This window comes from Schizosaccharomyces japonicus, assembly GCF_000149845.2.
Source record: "Schizosaccharomyces japonicus yFS275 unplaced genomic scaffold supercont5.1, whole genome shotgun sequence".
NCBI classification, from domain to species: Eukaryota; Fungi; Ascomycota; class Schizosaccharomycetes; order Schizosaccharomycetales; family Schizosaccharomycetaceae; genus Schizosaccharomyces; species Schizosaccharomyces japonicus.
In genome coordinates, this window is record NW_011627860.1 from 943458 (window position 1) to 960783 (window position 17326).

Below are 17326 nucleotides of genomic sequence, written 5' to 3' on the forward strand. Positions count from 1 at the left end.
TTCATGCACTTGAGCTTGTTCGACGAGTGAAGACAGTTTAAATAGGAAGTCTTATTTGGTACTAAGTCGCCAGAAAAAGGGAGTTTAATTTTATTAAGGAGAACTGATTATAATGAATACTCGGCGAACGGCATACCAATTATGGATAATTTTTATAAATAAAAAACAATTGATATACAAAGGGATTCTAATAGCTAGAGCTGCTCGAATGTGCTCCAGTAATTGGTTGATTAAAGATAATAAAGAAAGCTATGAGAGCTTATTCAACCCTGTTAATAATTAGCGTTTCTGTAACAAATAAGAATGTAATTACTCTGTTCTGGCAGCCGTTCTCATTGTTCCACACGGTGCACGCAAACAGGGTAAATATCATATAGCAATATTGTGTAAATAAACTACATTAAAAGTCCATCAAACAGAGCTGGTAAAATAATTGATTTCCGTATTCACTGTTTAAGAATTGCGGACTAAACACAACAACCAATTCCATTAACCTAAAGTGTCCCTATACAAGCATTTTTGTTCTGTGTGAATTTTAAATACGAACAAAACAGCTTATAGCTTTTCGTCCCCACTATTTGCCTTAGAAACAAATTATATTTACTTAGTTTGATTTTTAATTTAACTGAGTTTTATGCTTAATTTCTATACTTGTTCTTCCTTCAGAGCGCTCCCCCCATCCATATACCCTTCATCACGGAAGCTTGAAACGAACCTTTTTCGAACGCTAAAGAGTGCTCGCTGGCCGTTTCCATGAGGACAACTGTAGCATCCCAAACAACCTGGTCAGTGGATAAATTTGTTGATGCATTAAATCATTTGGATTGTCATTCAGCTGCTATTGAGGATCGGCTTGTTTCCTTCTTAAGCAATTCTTCCAAGAATGAACATAACTTACAAAGCAAACGACAGTGGTCATTTCATGATGGCTTAACGGCGTTTAGAGCCTGTTTAGAAAACCTGTCGAAGCTGTGGAGCACATTACCCTCCCAGGAAAGGCCAGCCTGCCGATCATTTCTCCGTCAGTCAAAAACAAGCTCTGGCAGGAAATACTTGCCCATTGCCTCTCTCATTCAATGCTGTAGGTCTTTATCTGCGTTCCTTTTGTCTCGAGCCGCGGATCCTTCTCAGTTACACAATTCAATTCGCTACGAGTTGGCATTTACTAACCGGCTCCTCGAATTTGAATTGTCTGATATCACGCTGAAAGAGCTTGAGAAAGCTTACAATGCGCTGAATTTCTTGCTTTCATACAAAAACTCAGAAAACCTTGTTGAATGGAAAAATCAATGGGTTACTGCTTCTCTTTCAGCCGCCTCCATTAATTTGGAAAAGTCTCTCTTCTTTCTGCTGTCGGAAGGGGAACACTCTGATGTTTCAGTTTCTGTCGTTACGTTACAAATTAATGCACTTCGGTTCTTGTACTCCATTCAACGACAACAGCTATCTAAATCAACTATTGAAAGCATTGTCTCACCAACTGGACCTGTACATTGGTGTACATATCTTTTTACTCAAAATCGTGAAGCTGGTATACCTCGTCTTGAGATGCTGGCACGTCTATTGGCGAAGTTTGCCTCAGCTTCAGCTTACCCTTCACATGCCTTTTTGTTATACTTGTGTGCTTGTCATTGTTGGCTACCGTTGGCTTCCATCTCTGAAAAGTACATTTTGAGTATGGCTTCGACTCTTCTTAAAAGTCTCGCTCATTGTAATTACAAGCAGGTCTCCTATCAAACATTCCGAAAATTCTTTCTTGATCTCAAGGATATCCCATTCACTATATCAACCCCACAGAAAGTTCAGATTCTTTACCAGTTAACTCTTTTACACTTTCATTACCAAGCTTATTCTGAATGCTTGAGCTACGCTTTAGAAGGGTTTCAATCATCTACTGATAATCCATCCTATAGACTGAGGTTTAGTGCTTATATATACGCACTTAAAATCCTTGGACTGGAAGTTCCACTTTCTTTCCCAGAAACATTCTCCTCTGCGCTTTCATTCTGTAATTCTAAAGACAATAATCATTCGCACGCAGAAACCCTTCTGGATGTCTTGGAACATCTGCATCAATTATTTAAGTCCTCTGTAAACCTTTCAATGCTAGCTGATTTCATTGGCTTATGTTTTCAGCTGCTTCAAGGTATTACTCTTTCTGCTTACGAAGAAGCTGCCCAAGAAAAGGTCGTGCAAAAGGCTAACAGAGTACTCAGTCTCGTTTTTCAACTTTTGCGAGAGCCAATCGTCGCTGAACTCTTTGTACCATATTACAATTACCTATGTTCTTTTTGTAGGGCAATAGGCTGTACAGAGTTTTTGCATAGACTGTCCAACTTGCTCTACAATTTTGCCATAACAAGTGAGGAGAGAGGCAAAAAGCTCAGTCTTATTGATTCAAGCTTGAAAATCTCTTACTTATGCCCCTTCGTCTCCTCAGATTTTTTGGTTAAGGCGCATAAGTGGACTCAACTAAATCTTCTAGACAAAGATTTCCCCCCAAATCTAGAAACTTTTCAGGAATCTTTTCGACTGGCCGATCACATACTTTCCCAAGTTCCCCCTAATGATTCATCCATAGATGAAATAATTGTTGTTATATGCAGTTCACTCCCAGACTTACGAGAGGAACAGTTCAGAAGCCTATTTATGCCTGCAAGTTCCCAGTTACTTTCAAAGTTTTTCATTTACATTCGAGATCACGATGATGACAACATCAATGTTCTAAATGTGCTGATTGATACACTATTACACAAGTGTAAAAGTTTACGCTCTCAATTGCTGTAAGTCTATGATTTTCCAACGGCGCTAACCATTAGTATTACATGTTCTTACGGATCCCTAGCGTTTGAGAACGCATTCCCATGCACTTCTCTTTCACAGGCGTTTAACATACCGTCTGGTTGTTTCGATGGCGTGCATTCGAAAGCTTCCATATTTATTTTGTCCAATGTTTATAATTCATGGAGGAAACTCTTGCGTTCGAATAGACCTGCTAAGGCTGATGTATTGAAAGAATTGCTGGCATTATGGGATGCGCCTGGGACCAAACTTGTTGAGGAAGCAACGAGCCTGGATTTAGAAAGAGATGAGATGTTGGAAGTAACGCGTTATATCTGTAAGCTTTCAAAAATGTTGAATTGGCTTTTACTAACGCCATAGTTACGGTCATGAACTTATTAGATATTAACGACGAGCCCTATGCCACTATCTCGTTCTTAGAGCAGATGCTACAGATTTTCAAAAAATCATCTCAACACTCTGTTAGCGAGTATGTTGTGTATATTTCTGTTCTACTTGCTGATAAGTACCTCGAACTTGGTTATTCTGGAAAAGCATACAGTCATTTTGTCTCCAGCAAAGCCTACTTTCGCAAGAGCAGTATAACAAAACAACTTGTGAATTTATGGCGAATTTGTTACTCAAAATATCTTGTGCGTACGGGAAACTTCGATAAGTCGTAAGTGGAGATTGAATGATAGCACTACTAACTTTCAGATTTGCCATGCTCAAAGAGTGTTCGCTCTCCAAATTAAAAGACAATTTTTTCAGCCATTTGGCTATTTCGGATCGGATGAAGTTTCTATTAATTGAGGGCTGGGAACTTGGATTGGCATTTTATTACTTGGGATTTACGGAGTATGCTTTGTGTGTTATTCTTCACGCTTTAAAACTTATAAAGGCGTTCACGTCAAAAGTCCACAATAAAGAAACTACTATTTCTTGCTGGGTACTACTACCTATCTGTATACGGTTGTATGAGTTTTGTGGACAGCTATATGAACACATGGGTTTGGTTCGCGAAGCTGAATTCTTCCATCGACAGGCTCTTGGAACTGCCAGGAAAACTGGTATTCAAGTTTCTGCTTTACGGAGTAATCTACCTTTATCCCTATTACTAACAAAAAGTGGACGGACTGCCGAAGGCGAAAAGTTACTGGTTGAATCAGAAGCATTACTAAAACTCAACCAACCCTACCATAAGCTACTATGGTTACTTACGGCCGCAGAATCACATGAAGCGAACGGGTGTATTGACAAAACTATGGATACTTATGCCATGTGTTTAGATCTCATCAATACTATGTTGTGCATAGACTGTTCCAAAATGGCACAGCTACCTTCATTGATTGCGGATTTACATTCGTTATCTCTTTCGCTTGGATCTTCTGAAAATGACAATAAAGGTGGTATGGGAACAGCAGTTCTTAACGATTTAAAAGCAACAATTACACGGAAACAATCACTACATATGGCTAGTCAGTATTGCATAGACGATGCAAAAAGGTTATTTAAAGACTCACTTCGTAAGAACATTCTCAACTTCTACAATACGGTGTCTTCCAAAATTGCTCGATCAAAAATTATGCTATACGAAACAGAGTACACACTGAAGAGTGATCCTGTTTTACGAACCTTACGGGATTCAGTTATTTCTCTTCCAGGAGTAAGCAAACAAAAGCAAAAACAAACTAAGGCATTTATTAGTTTAGATAGTCCAAGGTTGCGCTCAAATCTTACTCAGAAAGGCGAAAGCAAAATGGACATTCTTCGTGATCGTTTACGTGTGATTCTTGAATCAGCAAGCCGAAACTGTGAGGAAATATTCCAGGAGGTTTACTCAAAGGGCTCAGTACAGTTATGTCGTAACACAAATGAGTTGCTTTTCTACACGACTATTATGCAAAACGGGCTAATTAACCTCGATCCTCCGAAAGAACCAGACGCTGTTATAGCTTCTTATTTCTTAGAATCAAGTAAAGCATTGGGCATTTCTCACCGCATTTTCTTTCGCAATCTGTCGCGCAAAATCGATCTGAAGTCCCAAATTCAATTTGATGATGAAAGTATCGTCATGCGGCGACTCCCGAAGGTACAAGACTTTAAATGCGATGTTATTGATACACTTCCACTCAATTGGAGTATCGTAAGCATTGCTATCAGTGAGTCAAAAGAAGACTTATTTCTTTCTAAAGTTCGAAAAAATCAAAATCCCCTTGTTGTTCGCCTCCCTCTTCAGCGGCATAATTCACGAGATGCTGATGAGGAGATATTCTTGTTTCAATCTGCCTACGATGAGCTTCAATCTATCATTGATCGGAGTAATCAAATTACTCGTGAAGGAAAAGACTATAAAACAAGAGAAGAAAAAGAAAGATGGTGGAAAGAACGTCGGGAATTAGACTGTACGCTAGCTGCACTCTTAAACAATATAGAATCCTGCTGGCTTGGCGGATTCAAGGGTATTTTTTCATCCAAAAGGCCTCACAAAGAAAGCTTCATGCGGTTTTCCTATCAATTTAAGAGAGTTCTTGGTAAAAATCTTACATTTCTTACTAAGAATTCATCGATTGATTTGGCACCAGAGATATTGGAGCTTTTTATCAATCTCGGACCTCCAGACTCGGAGGATTTTGAGCAGTTGTTGGAAGACCTTATTTACTTTATCCTTGACATCTTTAATTTTCGCGGTATTCATTTTGCGTATGATGAAATCGATCTCGATCAGGTAACAGTGGATATACAGGAAGCCCTTAAATCATATCATGCTAATTGCATTGAGGAGGAATCCGACAACGAACACACTGTTCTTGTTCTTGACAAAATAGTACACGCTTTTCCCTGGGAGTCTTTGCCTTCCTTAAGAGGAAAGTCTGTATCTAGGGTACCATCCTTTGAAGTGCTAAATCGTCTTATATTAGCAGATAAGACTATTGACAATTCATTTGTTGAAGTCGATCCTAGCAAAGGTTCGTACATTCTTAATCCGGCATTGGACTTGAGAAACACTCAGCAGAAATTCGAGCAACAATTAATCCAATTGGGATGGCCTGGATACATTGGAAAGCCGCCAACTTCCGATGAGTTTAAGAACTTACTCAAACATTCTGATGTTTTTCTCTACTTTGGTCACGGTGGTGGGGAGCAATACATCACGTCTCAGGATATTATGTCGCTAGATCGCTGTGCTGTCAGCATTCTCATGGGTTGTAGCTCTGGCGCTTTACACGAATCTGGGCTATACGAGCCATGGGGAACGCCTGTTAGTTATTTGGTCGGAGGTTGCCCGACTCTTGTCGCAAATCTTTGGGATATAACGGATAAAGACATTGACCGATTCAGCCAAAACATGCTTGAAAGATGGGGACTTTTTGCCAAAGACAGACTGCGGCCAGCCTTAGACATTTGCCTGGCTGTCAGTAAAAGTCGAGACTGTTGCCATTTACGCTATCTCAACGGTGCGGCACCGGTAGTGTATGGTATCCCAGCTTTCATTAAACCCGTGCGACGAATTTAATGAGTACAATGAAAAATTACGAAATGAGAACGGCCAAATGGTCATAAATGGGTGGAGCCTGCGTTTTTGTGTGTTAACTAATATTGAAACGGCAGCTATATGCTATGAAATTATAAAGGCGCATATGTAGCTATGGTTAGTAGACGCGATGTCTTTAATTTTTGTGTACTGGTATTCACTGCTCCCTTGTAAGCGCAAGTATGTATGTATAAGAAGCACTAGAGACGACATCGCTTCTCTATGCATCTGTTTCTTCGGCAGCCTCATCTGCAGGCTTGCAACGTTCAATGATCCATTTTGCAACGTCACGAATATATTCGGTTACCTCTGGCTCCTTTTCGATGTGAACTGGGAGTATGTTAGTAATGAGAAACCTTCGTAGTTAGACGTACGAGAATGATAGTAACCAGGGTATGAGTTATAAGTCTTGTCGATCGATGCAGCATTATCAAAGAATTTTTTAGACGAAACGTTGTAAGTAACGTTGTCATCGGTGCCATGACAAATCAACAAGGGAAGTTCGAATTGAGGGGCCAGGGTGATAATCGTTTTTCCGCTAAATTAAGTAAGCATTCAGCCCAAAAATACGTCTAACAAGCGACATACCCATTAAGCATGTCCCCAATGGACTGGAGGGTTCCAATGTCAGAAACAAGAGGATCGTCGTCGAGGCGCTTTTTCACTTCGGCATCACGAGTGATGTGGAAAAGTTCATTCACCTTCGTGTTATAGGGAATGTTAGGGAACACCTTAGATACCCAGCTTCCACTGATTATGTTAGAATATAAAAAATACAAGAAGGGAACCGGAGGAGAACAACTCCTTAGATGCAAAAAAGAGTCCGTACGATTCTGTTTTAAATTCAAACAGATGTACTTACTAACTTTTGAGACCAGTGCGACTTACACTTTAACCAAGATAGGATTGGGCGAGAGGTCGGGATGTGTCTCCAACATGGGAGCTTGAGCAATGATGCCCGAAAGCTTGTCCTTGTGCTTTCCAACGACTCCATAACGAAGAACAATAGCACCACCCATAGAGTGGCCCCAAAGGAACAATGGGAGGCCGACTTGACTAGCACGCTCAACCTGGTAGTCTAAATCCGGGAATAATTTAGCCCATCCACCAGTTCTAGCGCGTTCTTTCTCGCTCTTCATAGACTTTCCGAAGCCACGTTGGTCATAACCCCAGGCCTCAATGCCGAATTTGTTAAGTCGCTCAAAAAACTCGGGATATGCCTCGATACGCTCACCAAAGCCGTGAACGAAAAGGACACGAGCAATGGGTTTTCCATGGACGTCATTCCATTCTTTGTGATACAAATCAGCCATCTCGTAGTAATAGTCGAAAGAAAAGGTTGTTGGTTAAGGAAAAGTAGATTTGCTTAGTACTAGCGGTGAATAAATCGGGACCTCCTTAACAACGTGCTTTCAGGGTTATTTTTCGCGTTTCTGTCGCGCCAGTTGTATCGCGCGAGAGACGTTTCGTTATTGTATAATGTGATAGGTTATTGATAGTTTAGAGCAAGGGACGAAAGGGCGAACTAGGAACGGAGACGTAAATTTAATTACCGATACACACTCATTGCCGAAGCATTTTCCAAAGCCCTGGGAATATGTTACATCAATAACATATGCTGAATTTGTGTTTCATGTGGCTTGTACGGGGCGAAGTAAGCAGAATATTCTGTTCAAAGGAAACAAAAAAAAACTACAACAAGATTTCCCATACAAAGAACCACCGAAACGACATAAATAGGCAGCTAATATTACATAGAAGAAGACTACTAAATACAAGAGGCGCGCAAGAAGTCTTAGGAGGGTAATGACTAGAGGGGTGTGATTGTCGAAGAAAAAAGAAGTATGGATGGATAAGGTTAAGTCGAGTTTGTTCGTTCGTTCGTGCGCAGTTAGAAGGTTCTTGTTTACGGCTTGTGTTCTTCTGTTCGTTTTCTTCGACGATGTCGATGGGACGTGTGTTTGTGAACTCTGTTATGGGAACGTTTATGGGAAGCAGAGGCCGTTGTTTTAGAATCTTGTGATTGTTTTGTGCTCAACACACGATTCATGAACGCCAGAGGGTCTTCTAGGCTGGAACCTTTGACAGACTTGATGGGTAATTGTGGATCGAGATTATTGTCTTCTTTTGATGGCGATGTCGCATACCATGGAAGCGGCCCTACAGGTAGTTAGTACATAAAATCTGTAAGAGTCGGGCGAAAGCGGCATCGTTCAAAAGTTGAAACGTGTTTCTTACCCAGTCCGTGTCTTTCTTTCATCGCATCCAGCTCTCGCTTGTGCTCCTGCTGAAAGCGTTCATGTTCCAGATGCTTGAATTGGCCTATTAGCATGTATAGTTAGAATGCACTGACATACTTCGCGTTCCTCTTTTTCCCAAAAGTTGGCATGTGATGATGTTCGCACATTAGGTAGTTCTGTTAATTTCTCTCCTTGTCGCTTTATAGTTTCGAGAGTTAGCAAGGCAACAGGCACTCTAATGATTCGTTTCGTACACTCCAGGACGCGGCTTTTGCTGCTTCCACAGCTTCTAAGCGTGCCAACTCTTCATCCCTTTCCACACGTTCACGGTTTTTTTCACTGTAGACTGTAAAGTTATCACCTGTATTCTATTTGGTCCCATACCATTCCAGCTCTTGTGCTTTAATAAGTTTAGAGGCATTTTTTATGAAATATCTGGAGAAAATTCCATAAACAGTTGAGGAAGTTCGTAGATAATTGGTGAATGATGATTTTTTTTATTTTTTTATTATTTCCAAAATAACAGAAAAAATAAATAAAAAACAGAAAAAATCGCGGCAAATTTTAAAAAGCTAAAAATGATAATATTAGTGCAATTGTTTGTCTCGTCTCTTTTCCGGAATCGCGAGACGTCAATCCCGATTATTGCTTTTCGTCGAGTTTTCTGTGGTTTATTGAGTCGCGAACTCTTCTCTCAACGCTTGCACAGATTGCCGGGAACAGCTGTGTTAACGCATATTTCCTTGATTAAAGCGCGTTTTACGGCGTATTTCGCCAGTTGTACTAATATTCGTCACAATTTGTAAGCTCTTTACATGTCGTTGAGTCAAATTAGCAATCATTACAATGAACACCTTTTCGAGACGAATTCCGTGGAGCAAGTAACCCCAATAGTAAACAAAAGACAACTAAATAATGAAAATCAAGAAAACGTATGTGCCCTTACTGCTCTAATGTCACTGGTGCTTGTTGCAGAAAACAATGGTTCACTGACCTTGCTTACAGGTGACAAATAAACGCGCAAAGGTTACATCTCTTCGGGAAGAGACTATTGAATCAGCAGAGGAAGACGATTCTAATGAGCAAGAAAATGACTCGAACGTGTCTTCTCGGCTCGTTTCCCCGGAGTTAGATGTCCGCGAGGATGATGCTCTTTTTGCAAATCGAGTTGGCGTGTTACAATCTATTCATCTTATCAATTTCATGTGTCATGATGCCCTGAAACTGGATTTCGGTCCTCGGATCAATTTTATTATTGGTCATAATGGTAGCGGTAAAAGTGCTATACTCACCGGTCTTGTCGTATGTCTGGGTGCGAAAGCAGCTTCAACGAATCGTGGTGCGAATCTAAAAACATTGATTAAAGAAGGCCGTTCACAGGCCCGTGTGTCTATCGTTATAAGTAACCGAGGTCCAGAGGCTTTCCGACATGATGTGTATGGAAACTTCATTACTATTGAGCGTACCGTCCGCAGGGATAGCGCCAACGACTTAAAAATTCGTGCTCAGGATGGAACCGTCGTATCAACAAGAAAGGAAGAGCTTGATGATATTTGCGATCACATGGGTCTTCAGATTGACAATCCCATGAACATCTTGACACAGGACACTGCTCGACAATTCCTTGGAAACTCAAGTCCAAAGGAAAAGTATCGGCTGTTCATGAAAGGCATTCAATTAGAACAACTAGAGAAAAACTATACATTAATCGAGGACAGCATCAGTAGTACTCAGAATCTTCTGCTGAACAAGAAAGATGCGCTCCATAACCTCTCGAAAACTGAAGAGCGCTGTCGGTTTCAATGGGAAAAAACTCGCAAAGCCGAGAATATGCATCTACTTGTGGAACAGAAAAAAGCAGAGATGGCTTGGGCTCAAGTCATTGAGGTTGAAAAAGAGCTACTCGCTGCTGAAAAGGATGTTCAAGTCGCTGAAGCCAACCTAGCACGCGCGGAGAATAACTTAAGAGATTATGCTTCAAGCAACAACTCGGTTGAAGAAAAAATCACAGAAAAGAAGCAGAAAATCGAGGAGCTCAATGAGGAGAAAACAAAACTTCGGCGAAAATTTGAGGAGTTCGCCCAAGAATTTGAATCACACCGCTCGGAATTGAATGTTATTGAAGTTCAGAAAAAAGATATTCAAAATAGTATCACGGCGACAAAACAATGTACGGATGCTTACCGTCAACAACTTGCCGTAGAACACAACCGCGACAAGGAAAGCGGTGATGGCCAACATGACCAACGAGCTACTGAAACTTCGGCTCTGCAAAAAGAGATTGCCAACCTAGGTGAACTAATTGTTGAGCAAGAAACTCGCAAAAACGAACTTCATCAACAAGTGCAGGATCTAAAGAATGTTCTCGAGGAACGTGAAAAGGCAAAGGAACTTGCAACTTCAAAATGCTCAGATCAAGCAGGAAAACTGCGTATCATAGAAGATGTTCGGTCCGACAGAATTAGTGCATTTGGCCAAAACATGTCTCGGTTGCTGTACTTGATTAATCGGGAAACACGTTTTATCAGTAAGCCAAAAGGTCCAATGGGTCGTTACATGAATGTGAAAGATGATAAATGGCATTTAATTTTGGAGCGCATCTTTGGCAATGTAATCAATGGTTTCATTGTTCGTGACCATCATGATCAAGCTTTGCTTAAGTCTTTAATGCGCCAAGCTAATTGTCGTGCCACTATCGTTGTTGGCAAGTACGATCCATTTGACTATTCCGCAGGTGAACCAACGCAGAAGTATCCAACTGTTTTGCGAATGATTGACTTCTCGGATGATGAGGTGTTGCATACCCTCATCAATCATTTGGGTATTGAAAAAATGCTATTAATTGAGGACCGACGCGAGGCAGAACAATTTATGAAGAGTGGTCCGGCGAACGTAACACAGTGCTACGCCATTGATCCCAGAAGCAAAGGCTATGGTTTTCGAATCGTTAGTAATCAACGATCTTCTGGTATCTCTAAGGTTTCACCTTGGAATCGCCCTCCTCGGATTGGTAACTCGGTGACCATGAACATAGAGCAAGAAAAAGAGACGCTGGCCGCCTTTAAAGCAGAGCTCGATCAAGCTGTTAAAAGTTGGGAGGATGCGAAGATTGACTACTCTCGGGCTTACCGTGAAGAGGCGATCATTACTGAAAAAGTCAGTGAACTAAAACAAACCGTTTTGTCTAAACGGCGTAAGCTAAATTCGTTAGAAGCTATGGAAATTGCATCTATGGACACGAGTAAAATTGAAAACTTGGAAAAGCGAATTCGCGATACAGAGACTGAGCTTGAAAGTTATCAGGGTCAATTAAACGATGCTGAAAATGCGGCATCTCGTCTACGGGAAAAACAAGCGCCAGTGGTTGAGAAACTAAACTCCGTCAAGGAGGAGATTAAACGTTTAAGTCAAAAGTTGGGTGAAGCGCAGCAAGAGCTGAATGCTTTACTCGACTCCAAAACGAAGTATGACGTTGACTTGGAACACTATCAAAATCGAGTACAGAATTGCATTGACACATTGAATGAGAAAAAGTACTCTCGTGAAACTCGGGCTCAAATTGTTCGAGACTTCACCGCAAAAGCATCTAGTCGATGTGAACGTGTTCCGGTGGAACACACTCCAGAAGAACTTGATGTGGAAATTGAACGATTAGAACTTCAAATTCAAGAATGGAGAGGACAAACGGGTATTTCCATCGAGAAAGCCGCCGAGGAGTACTTGGCAGCAAAGGAAGAACACGATCGTGCTAAGATTTTACTTGACCGCTTGGAAAAGTTACTCGAGATTTTGCAGGAAACATTGCGGAAACGTGTTGAGCGCTGGACCAAGTTTCGTAAACTTATCACGTTGCGCACAAAAGAACTCTTTGAATTATATCTGAATCAACGTAATTTCACGGGAAAACTGGTCATTCGTCATCAGGACGAGTTCCTTGAACCGCGTGTATATCCAGCCAACCGCAACATTGGTTTCCAGTCCCAGTCATCGCGTTCACAAAATACCGTTCAAGGCTTATCCGGCGGCGAGAAATCTTTTGCAACGGTGTGTATGTTGCTTTCCATCTGGGAGGCTATGAGTTGTCCTATCCGCTGCTTGGATGAGTTTGATGTCTTCATGGACGCCGTTAATCGACTCGTTAGTATAAAAATGATGGTCGACTCAGCAAAAGATTCTTCTGAAAAGCAGTTTATTTTTATTACTCCACAGGATATGGGTCATGTGGCCTTTGACAAGGACGTTTCCATCTATCGATTGAGCGATCCCGTTCGTTCAGATTTGGCTGCCTCTACCGCTCCATGAGAATTTCATGAATTTGTTTTTTCTTCTGCTTGTTCGATGTCTGTTACCCTTGTTCGCACACAGTCTCTCCCCCGCCTCTATGTCACTTCGTTCTTGCTTGCTTTCCTATCCTGTTGTAACTTCATTCCTTCAAACCTTCTCCCAGCATGGAACAGACGACCCAGGCCCCGCCATCCATTGCCAACGGATTTCACTCCAGCAGCGGATCAACACCATTTTTGACAAGAAAAAAAATAGAAGAGGACGAGACGGTACTAGTGTGTGTACTTTCCTATCTAACAAAATATTTAATGATTCATTTCTGCTTGGTTTAAGATAAAGCGTTCGTAAAGGAAATCTGGGTCTTGGCAATTGAGTATGATGAGACACGCTGAACACATTGACAACAGTAATACAATCGTTATTTCATGGACATATGCGCCGAGAAACACTCTTGCTTTTATAACGTTTAGAGTGACCACTAAGCGAGCACGCGACAGTAATCACCCCTGCGGGAGACCATGGTGGTGAGTGTTTATTTCTCACATGATCAATGACTTTCTCGCCGATTTACCTTACACCACGTTAAATCCCACTGCCCCCACCTCGGTCACAAATCAGGGTAGGGTTTGTGACTACCCAACAACACCACCCATTTGTGGAACAAACACTTCTTGCAAGCTTCGTATCACCACCGCAGGACAACCAAAATGCCAACTCACGCAACTAAGACTCGCAAGCTTCGTGGCCACGTCTCTGCTGGTCACGGTCGTATTGGCAAGCACAGAAAGCATCCCGGTGGTCGTGGTCTTGCTGGTGGCTTGCACCACCAACGTACCCACATGGATAAGTTCCACCCTGGTTACTTTGGTAAGGTCGGTATGCGTCACTTCAACCGTGACAACAACCCCAGATGGCGCCCTACCGTCAACTTGGACCGTCTCTGGACCTTGTTGCCCACCGAGTCTCGTGAGAAGTACTTGGGTAAGAACACTGAGGTTGCTCCCGTGATCAACGTCCTCAACGCTGGCTACGGCAAGGTTTTGGGTAAGGGCCGTCTCCCCGAGACTCCCGTCATCGTCCAAACCCGCTATGTCTCTCGCAAGGCCGAGGAGAAGATCAAGGCTGCTGGCGGTGTTGTCGAGCTCATCGCTTAGATATGAATCCAAAGCGTGTGATCCAATAAAAAGGCGTGTAGAACAGGGATGGGTTTGCAGATGTGTGGTGTATAGGTTCCATTGGCTGTAGGTGTGCGGGGGTAGGGTTTTGCGCGTGGCCAATGATCTCTGCGAGGTTTGATTGGTGTTGCGATCGGCTCGAGGTCTGATTGGACGAAAGAGAAAAAGCTTATATTGAACAAGCTCTGTCTGTCGCGCCTGCGAGTTTTGTCGTTCTCCAACTACGCCTATGCAACGCGCTCAGTATCTGTTGAATGCTGCAGCATTCCTGCGGTCGCAGGACGTGACGCTTTCCAACGACTATGTGCTTAAGATGTATGATATTTTGGACGAAGAAAACCAGGAAAAGGCGCCGGAAATGATGAAAATTGCATGTCGTTCTTGTGGTTCTCTGCTAGTTGCCGGTGCAAACTGCTCGACTCGGACGCGTAGCACTACACGAAAACACCGTACAGACCTCAAACCGTCGGAAAAAGCACGTATGCAAGCGCAATTGCTGGTCCAATGCTTTACATGCCAACGTACAACCGCTTCTCCCTTGGACGCTCCTCCTCGGCTTCGTCGGAGCAAGCTGGTTCCTCCTCCGAAAGCAGCGACACCCTTGCCAATGCCTGGTGCCTCTGCTCGCAACGCAAAGAATCGTCAACGTCACCGACTTCGAGCCGCAGGTCTTGCCGGCATGTTGGCCAAAAAGGGTGGCATCAAAGGCGTCACCAAGTCTTCCAAGCAGGCCAGTTCATCTAGTGCCTCTCTCAGTCTTAGCGACTTTCTCTCGACTACGTAGCCGAGCGCGACGGAGTGAGTTACAGCGTTCATGAGCGAGCGTATCGCAAAAACGTCTTAAACAGGTTTAAAGCTAAATAACGAATGTTAACATGCTTATGTTCGACTTCGCTCCACCACAGAAAATACTTTACCGCGCTCCAACACATCTTAACGCATCTCTTCTCTCCCGGCTTCAGCTCGTGTCCAGCTTGAGCTAAGCTACCACACATATTCAGCGCACCAGGACTTTTGGTCTTCTTCATGTCCTCACGAATTGGTCCTCAGCGTACAACAAAAACAGCGGCTAAGCTGCGGCTACTGCCGACAGCGGAGGAATTTTACAGCAGCAATTGGCAGGAAACCGGTACCGACGTCTATACGCAGCTGCCGCACATTGAAGGATCCAGCGCCCGGAGAGATGCTGAACAGCTTGGTAAACGCCATCGTGAACGGTTACCGCGTGTAACAGCGTATTGTACATGCGATTCGTATCGTATGGACCTGCTCTTTAAGTTCTTTCAATCTCGTCGGAATAGTCATCATGCCCGACCAAAACAATTCGACGAATGGTACGCAGAGTTGGCCGTTAGTTGCGATGCTACGAAAAAGAAACAAGTTGTTTAACACGAGTTTGCTAGTATCTACTCTCCTTATTCTTATGTTACAGATGACGAACCAACTACTGGCGATTTAATAGAGGTTCCAGAGATGCATCATCAAGGAAACGACTCATCACAATCAAACGGTGGGTCTGGTGACTCTGAACTGAATCTCGACAAACGACAACCTCTGTTTCGTGAGGTATTCTGTTTTAATTACGGTGTCGTCGTAATGTGGGGCTACACAATTGAAGAGGAACACCGGTTTCTTAAGGAACTGGCTCGTTTTGAGGTGGAAAAATTAAGTATGTTTGGAGGGGACCGGATGTCCTGAAGGTCCTGTGTGCTCTCGACCCTTTGTTTGTGATGTCGACTTAATTTGCTCCTTTTTTTCTTGATTTAATTGCTAACTCTGCCCGCAGAAATGGATGATGTTGAATTGGAGGAGTTCAATTACTATATTACAACCCTGTATCAACCTAGAGTGAGTTTTGTTGTCTGCTTTGGTAATGGCCGTTTCCAAGTACTAACTTTGTTGCTCAACAGATATTTAACGATTTTATTGCGCTCAGAGAAACATCTACCTATATGGTGCGGTTGTCCATTTCGCACGCAATTGCTCAATCGGTAAAGGTATGTACACACTTTTTTTGCTCGACGAACGTGGAGCTGTTTATACGCTTTTTATGTTTTCGGGCCACATTCTCACACACATGCGCCTGCAATAGATATCTCTTTTTGAAGAATTGGTGAATGAAACGATTGATGCTATGAAAGATATTCCTCAGTATATTGCCGAGTCCGGCAGGGTCATGCTTCGTCGAGAAGAAATTATGATGGCAGTGGGACAACTATTCATCCTCCGAATCAACATCAACTTACAAGGTAGTGTGTTGGATAGCCCAGAGCTGATGTGGACAGAGCCACATCTTGAACCAATTTATTCTGCTGCACGGTCTTACCTTGAGATTAATCAGCGCGTAGCCTTGTTAAATCAGCGAGTAGAGGTGATTGGAGACCTCCTGTCTATGCTGAAAGAGCAGATTACACACACTCACGACGAATCACTCGAGTGGATTCTGGTGCTTCTGTTGACAGTTTTGGTTGTCGTCGCTGTGTTAAGTATAGCGGTAAGTCTTAAGGGTTTAGGTTCGCACTAATGCAAAAATGGATGCGCTAACTGTTATTCAAACAGGTGGACTTTCGTCTCATGTAGAGCCAAGTTCTCGACATTGTTTCAGTCTCGTCCCTTACAAGAAAAGAAATCTGGGGTGCGTTCTAGTGTGCATTTTACGATTTAGTGACTATGAAAGGGGCCCTTTTTTTTTAAATCTGTTCCTCCGTTTTTACCGTTGTGTGTTGATGTGCCGATAAGGGAACATTCCGACTTTCGAGTTCGTTCATTAACAACTGCTGCTCCAAACGGAACCGCTGAATGTTTCGTTTTGCAGTATAAATTTTCACGGCAAGCTTCTCACATTCTTCCTCGACTTCTGCAACTTTTTTACGAATCCGTGTGGTTTTTCTTCTGTACACATCATCTTTTTTTTGTTTTGGTTAGCACATAGGAATGCTGAAGACACAAACACAGCTCTCGTGCTTCGTTGTCATATTGTGTATGACAAATACACACTCTCTCCCTCCGACCTCCGACATACCTTCACTTTCCGTTGGCAAAGAAAGCATCTGCCACAATTGTTAACGTTCTCATTTCATTCCAGTTTACAAAAAAAAAGTTAACCAGCACATACCTGGGGATCCATCCTGGCTAATTTTGTGGAGTCTGTCTTGTTGACTTGGTGTAGTGTTTGGTGTGGAGGTGACCATAGTACCGTATGTAGTTTTTGGTGGTGAGCGAGGAGGGGCCACAGAAGTGAGTGGGTCTGCTGTGCAATAGTACAGTAGTAACAGATAAACTCCTTGTTTAATTGTTAGCTTAACAGTTGG

The 17326-nt window shown here is 42.5% G+C and overlaps 8 protein-coding genes across 8 annotated transcripts; 5 read left to right on the top strand and 3 right to left on the bottom strand.

Moving 5' to 3' along the window:
- The first annotated feature begins 500 nt into the window (after window positions 1–500).
- Window positions 501–6711, top strand: SJAG_02542 (separase/separin). Its single transcript, XM_002173714.2, has 4 exons — window positions 501–2783; window positions 2820–3118; window positions 3163–3460; window positions 3499–6711. The coding sequence occupies exons 1-4, from the start codon at window positions 754–756 to the stop codon at window positions 6296–6298; spliced, it is 5427 nt and encodes a 1808-aa protein (XP_002173750.1). The 5' UTR covers window positions 501–753; the 3' UTR covers window positions 6299–6711.
- SJAG_02543 (serine hydrolase) lies at window positions 6382–7999 on the bottom strand. Its single transcript, XM_002173715.2, has 4 exons — window positions 7205–7999; window positions 6905–7066; window positions 6691–6854; window positions 6382–6646 (listed from the first exon to the last, which is right to left on the bottom strand). Exons 1-4 carry the CDS (start codon window positions 7627–7629, stop codon window positions 6537–6539), a joined length of 861 nt encoding a protein of 286 aa, XP_002173751.1. The 5' UTR covers window positions 7630–7999; the 3' UTR covers window positions 6382–6536.
- On the bottom strand, window positions 7935–13262 carry SJAG_02544 (hypothetical protein). Its single transcript, XM_002173716.2, has 5 exons — window positions 8941–13262; window positions 8811–8902; window positions 8674–8754; window positions 8555–8627; window positions 7935–8476 (listed from the first exon to the last, which is right to left on the bottom strand). Exons 1-5 carry the CDS (start codon window positions 8975–8977, stop codon window positions 8223–8225), a joined length of 537 nt encoding a protein of 178 aa, XP_002173752.1. The 5' UTR covers window positions 8978–13262; the 3' UTR covers window positions 7935–8222.
- On the top strand, window positions 9262–13283 carry SJAG_02545 (Smc5-6 complex SMC subunit Smc6). The gene is made up of 2 exons (XM_002173717.2): window positions 9262–9488; window positions 9562–13283. The coding sequence occupies exons 1-2, from the start codon at window positions 9372–9374 to the stop codon at window positions 12856–12858; spliced, it is 3414 nt and encodes a 1137-aa protein (XP_002173753.1). The 5' UTR covers window positions 9262–9371; the 3' UTR covers window positions 12859–13283.
- Window positions 13284–13467: 184 nt separating this feature from the next.
- On the top strand, window positions 13468–14043 carry SJAG_02546 (60S ribosomal protein L28). Its single transcript, XM_002173718.2, has one exon. The coding sequence runs from the start codon at window positions 13548–13550 to the stop codon at window positions 13992–13994; it is 447 nt and encodes a 148-aa protein (XP_002173754.1). The 5' UTR covers window positions 13468–13547; the 3' UTR covers window positions 13995–14043.
- Window positions 14044–14244: 201 nt separating this feature from the next.
- On the top strand, window positions 14245–14799 carry SJAG_02547 (RNase MRP; the record flags this gene model as incomplete). Its single annotated transcript, XM_002173719.1, has 1 exon — window positions 14245–14799. One exon carries the CDS (start codon window positions 14245–14247, stop codon window positions 14797–14799), a length of 555 nt encoding a protein of 184 aa, XP_002173755.1.
- Window positions 14800–15036: 237 nt separating this feature from the next.
- Window positions 15037–17176, top strand: SJAG_02548 (Sad1 interacting factor 2). Its single transcript, XM_002173720.2, has 6 exons — window positions 15037–15349; window positions 15419–15684; window positions 15802–15863; window positions 15926–16012; window positions 16108–16509; window positions 16575–17176. The coding sequence occupies exons 1-6, from the start codon at window positions 15042–15044 to the stop codon at window positions 16593–16595; spliced, it is 1146 nt and encodes a 381-aa protein (XP_002173756.1). The 5' UTR covers window positions 15037–15041; the 3' UTR covers window positions 16596–17176.
- On the bottom strand, window positions 15838–17258 carry SJAG_02549 (hypothetical protein). Its single transcript, XM_002173721.2, has 3 exons — window positions 17131–17258; window positions 17038–17065; window positions 15838–16920 (listed from the first exon to the last, which is right to left on the bottom strand). The coding sequence occupies exons 1-3, from the start codon at window positions 17140–17142 to the stop codon at window positions 16706–16708; spliced, it is 255 nt and encodes an 84-aa protein (XP_002173757.1). The 5' UTR covers window positions 17143–17258; the 3' UTR covers window positions 15838–16705.
- Between the last annotated feature and the right edge of the window lie 68 nt (window positions 17259–17326).

Coding starts and splice junctions, on each gene's coding strand:
- SJAG_02542 (XM_002173714.2), top strand. CDS start 754: ATGAGGACAACTGTAGCATCCCAAACAACCTGGTCAGTGGATAAATTT. Junction 2,784..2,819: donor AGTTTACGCTCTCAATTGCT/GTAAGTCTATGA, acceptor GCTAACCATTAG/TATTACATGTTCTTACGGAT. Junction 3,461..3,498: donor ACGGGAAACTTCGATAAGTC/GTAAGTGGAGAT, acceptor ACTAACTTTCAG/ATTTGCCATGCTCAAAGAGT.
- SJAG_02543 (XM_002173715.2), bottom strand. CDS start 7,629: ATGGCTGATTTGTATCACAAAGAATGGAATGACGTCCATGGAAAACCC. Junction 7,067..7,204: donor AATCCTATCTTGGTTAAAGT/GTAAGTCGCACT, acceptor TAACATAATCAG/TGGAAGCTGGGTATCTAAGG. Junction 6,647..6,690: donor CCCTGGTTACTATCATTCTC/GTACGTCTAACT, acceptor ACATACTCCCAG/TTCACATCGAAAAGGAGCCA.
- SJAG_02544 (XM_002173716.2), bottom strand. CDS start 8,977: ATGCCTCTAAACTTATTAAAGCACAAGAGCTGGAATG. Junction 8,903..8,940: donor AAAGCACAAGAGCTGGAATG/GTATGGGACCAA, acceptor ATAACTTTACAG/TCTACAGTGAAAAAAACCGT. Junction 8,628..8,673: donor GGGAAAAAGAGGAACGCGAA/GTATGTCAGTGC, acceptor GGCCAATTCAAG/CATCTGGAACATGAACGCTT.
- SJAG_02545 (XM_002173717.2), top strand. CDS start 9,372: ATGTCGTTGAGTCAAATTAGCAATCATTACAATGAACACCTTTTCGAG. Junction 9,489..9,561: donor ATAATGAAAATCAAGAAAAC/GTATGTGCCCTT, acceptor CCTTGCTTACAG/GTGACAAATAAACGCGCAAA.
- SJAG_02546 (XM_002173718.2), top strand. CDS start 13,548: ATGCCAACTCACGCAACTAAGACTCGCAAGCTTCGTGGCCACGTCTCT.
- SJAG_02548 (XM_002173720.2), top strand. CDS start 15,042: ATGTCCTCACGAATTGGTCCTCAGCGTACAACAAAAACAGCGGCTAAG. Junction 15,685..15,801: donor TTTTGAGGTGGAAAAATTAA/GTATGTTTGGAG, acceptor CTCTGCCCGCAG/AAATGGATGATGTTGAATTG. Junction 16,013..16,107: donor CAATTGCTCAATCGGTAAAG/GTATGTACACAC, acceptor CGCCTGCAATAG/ATATCTCTTTTTGAAGAATT.
- SJAG_02549 (XM_002173721.2), bottom strand. Junction 16,921..17,037: donor TTTGCCAACGGAAAGTGAAG/GTATGTCGGAGG, acceptor AACAAAAAAAAG/ATGATGTGTACAGAAGAAAA.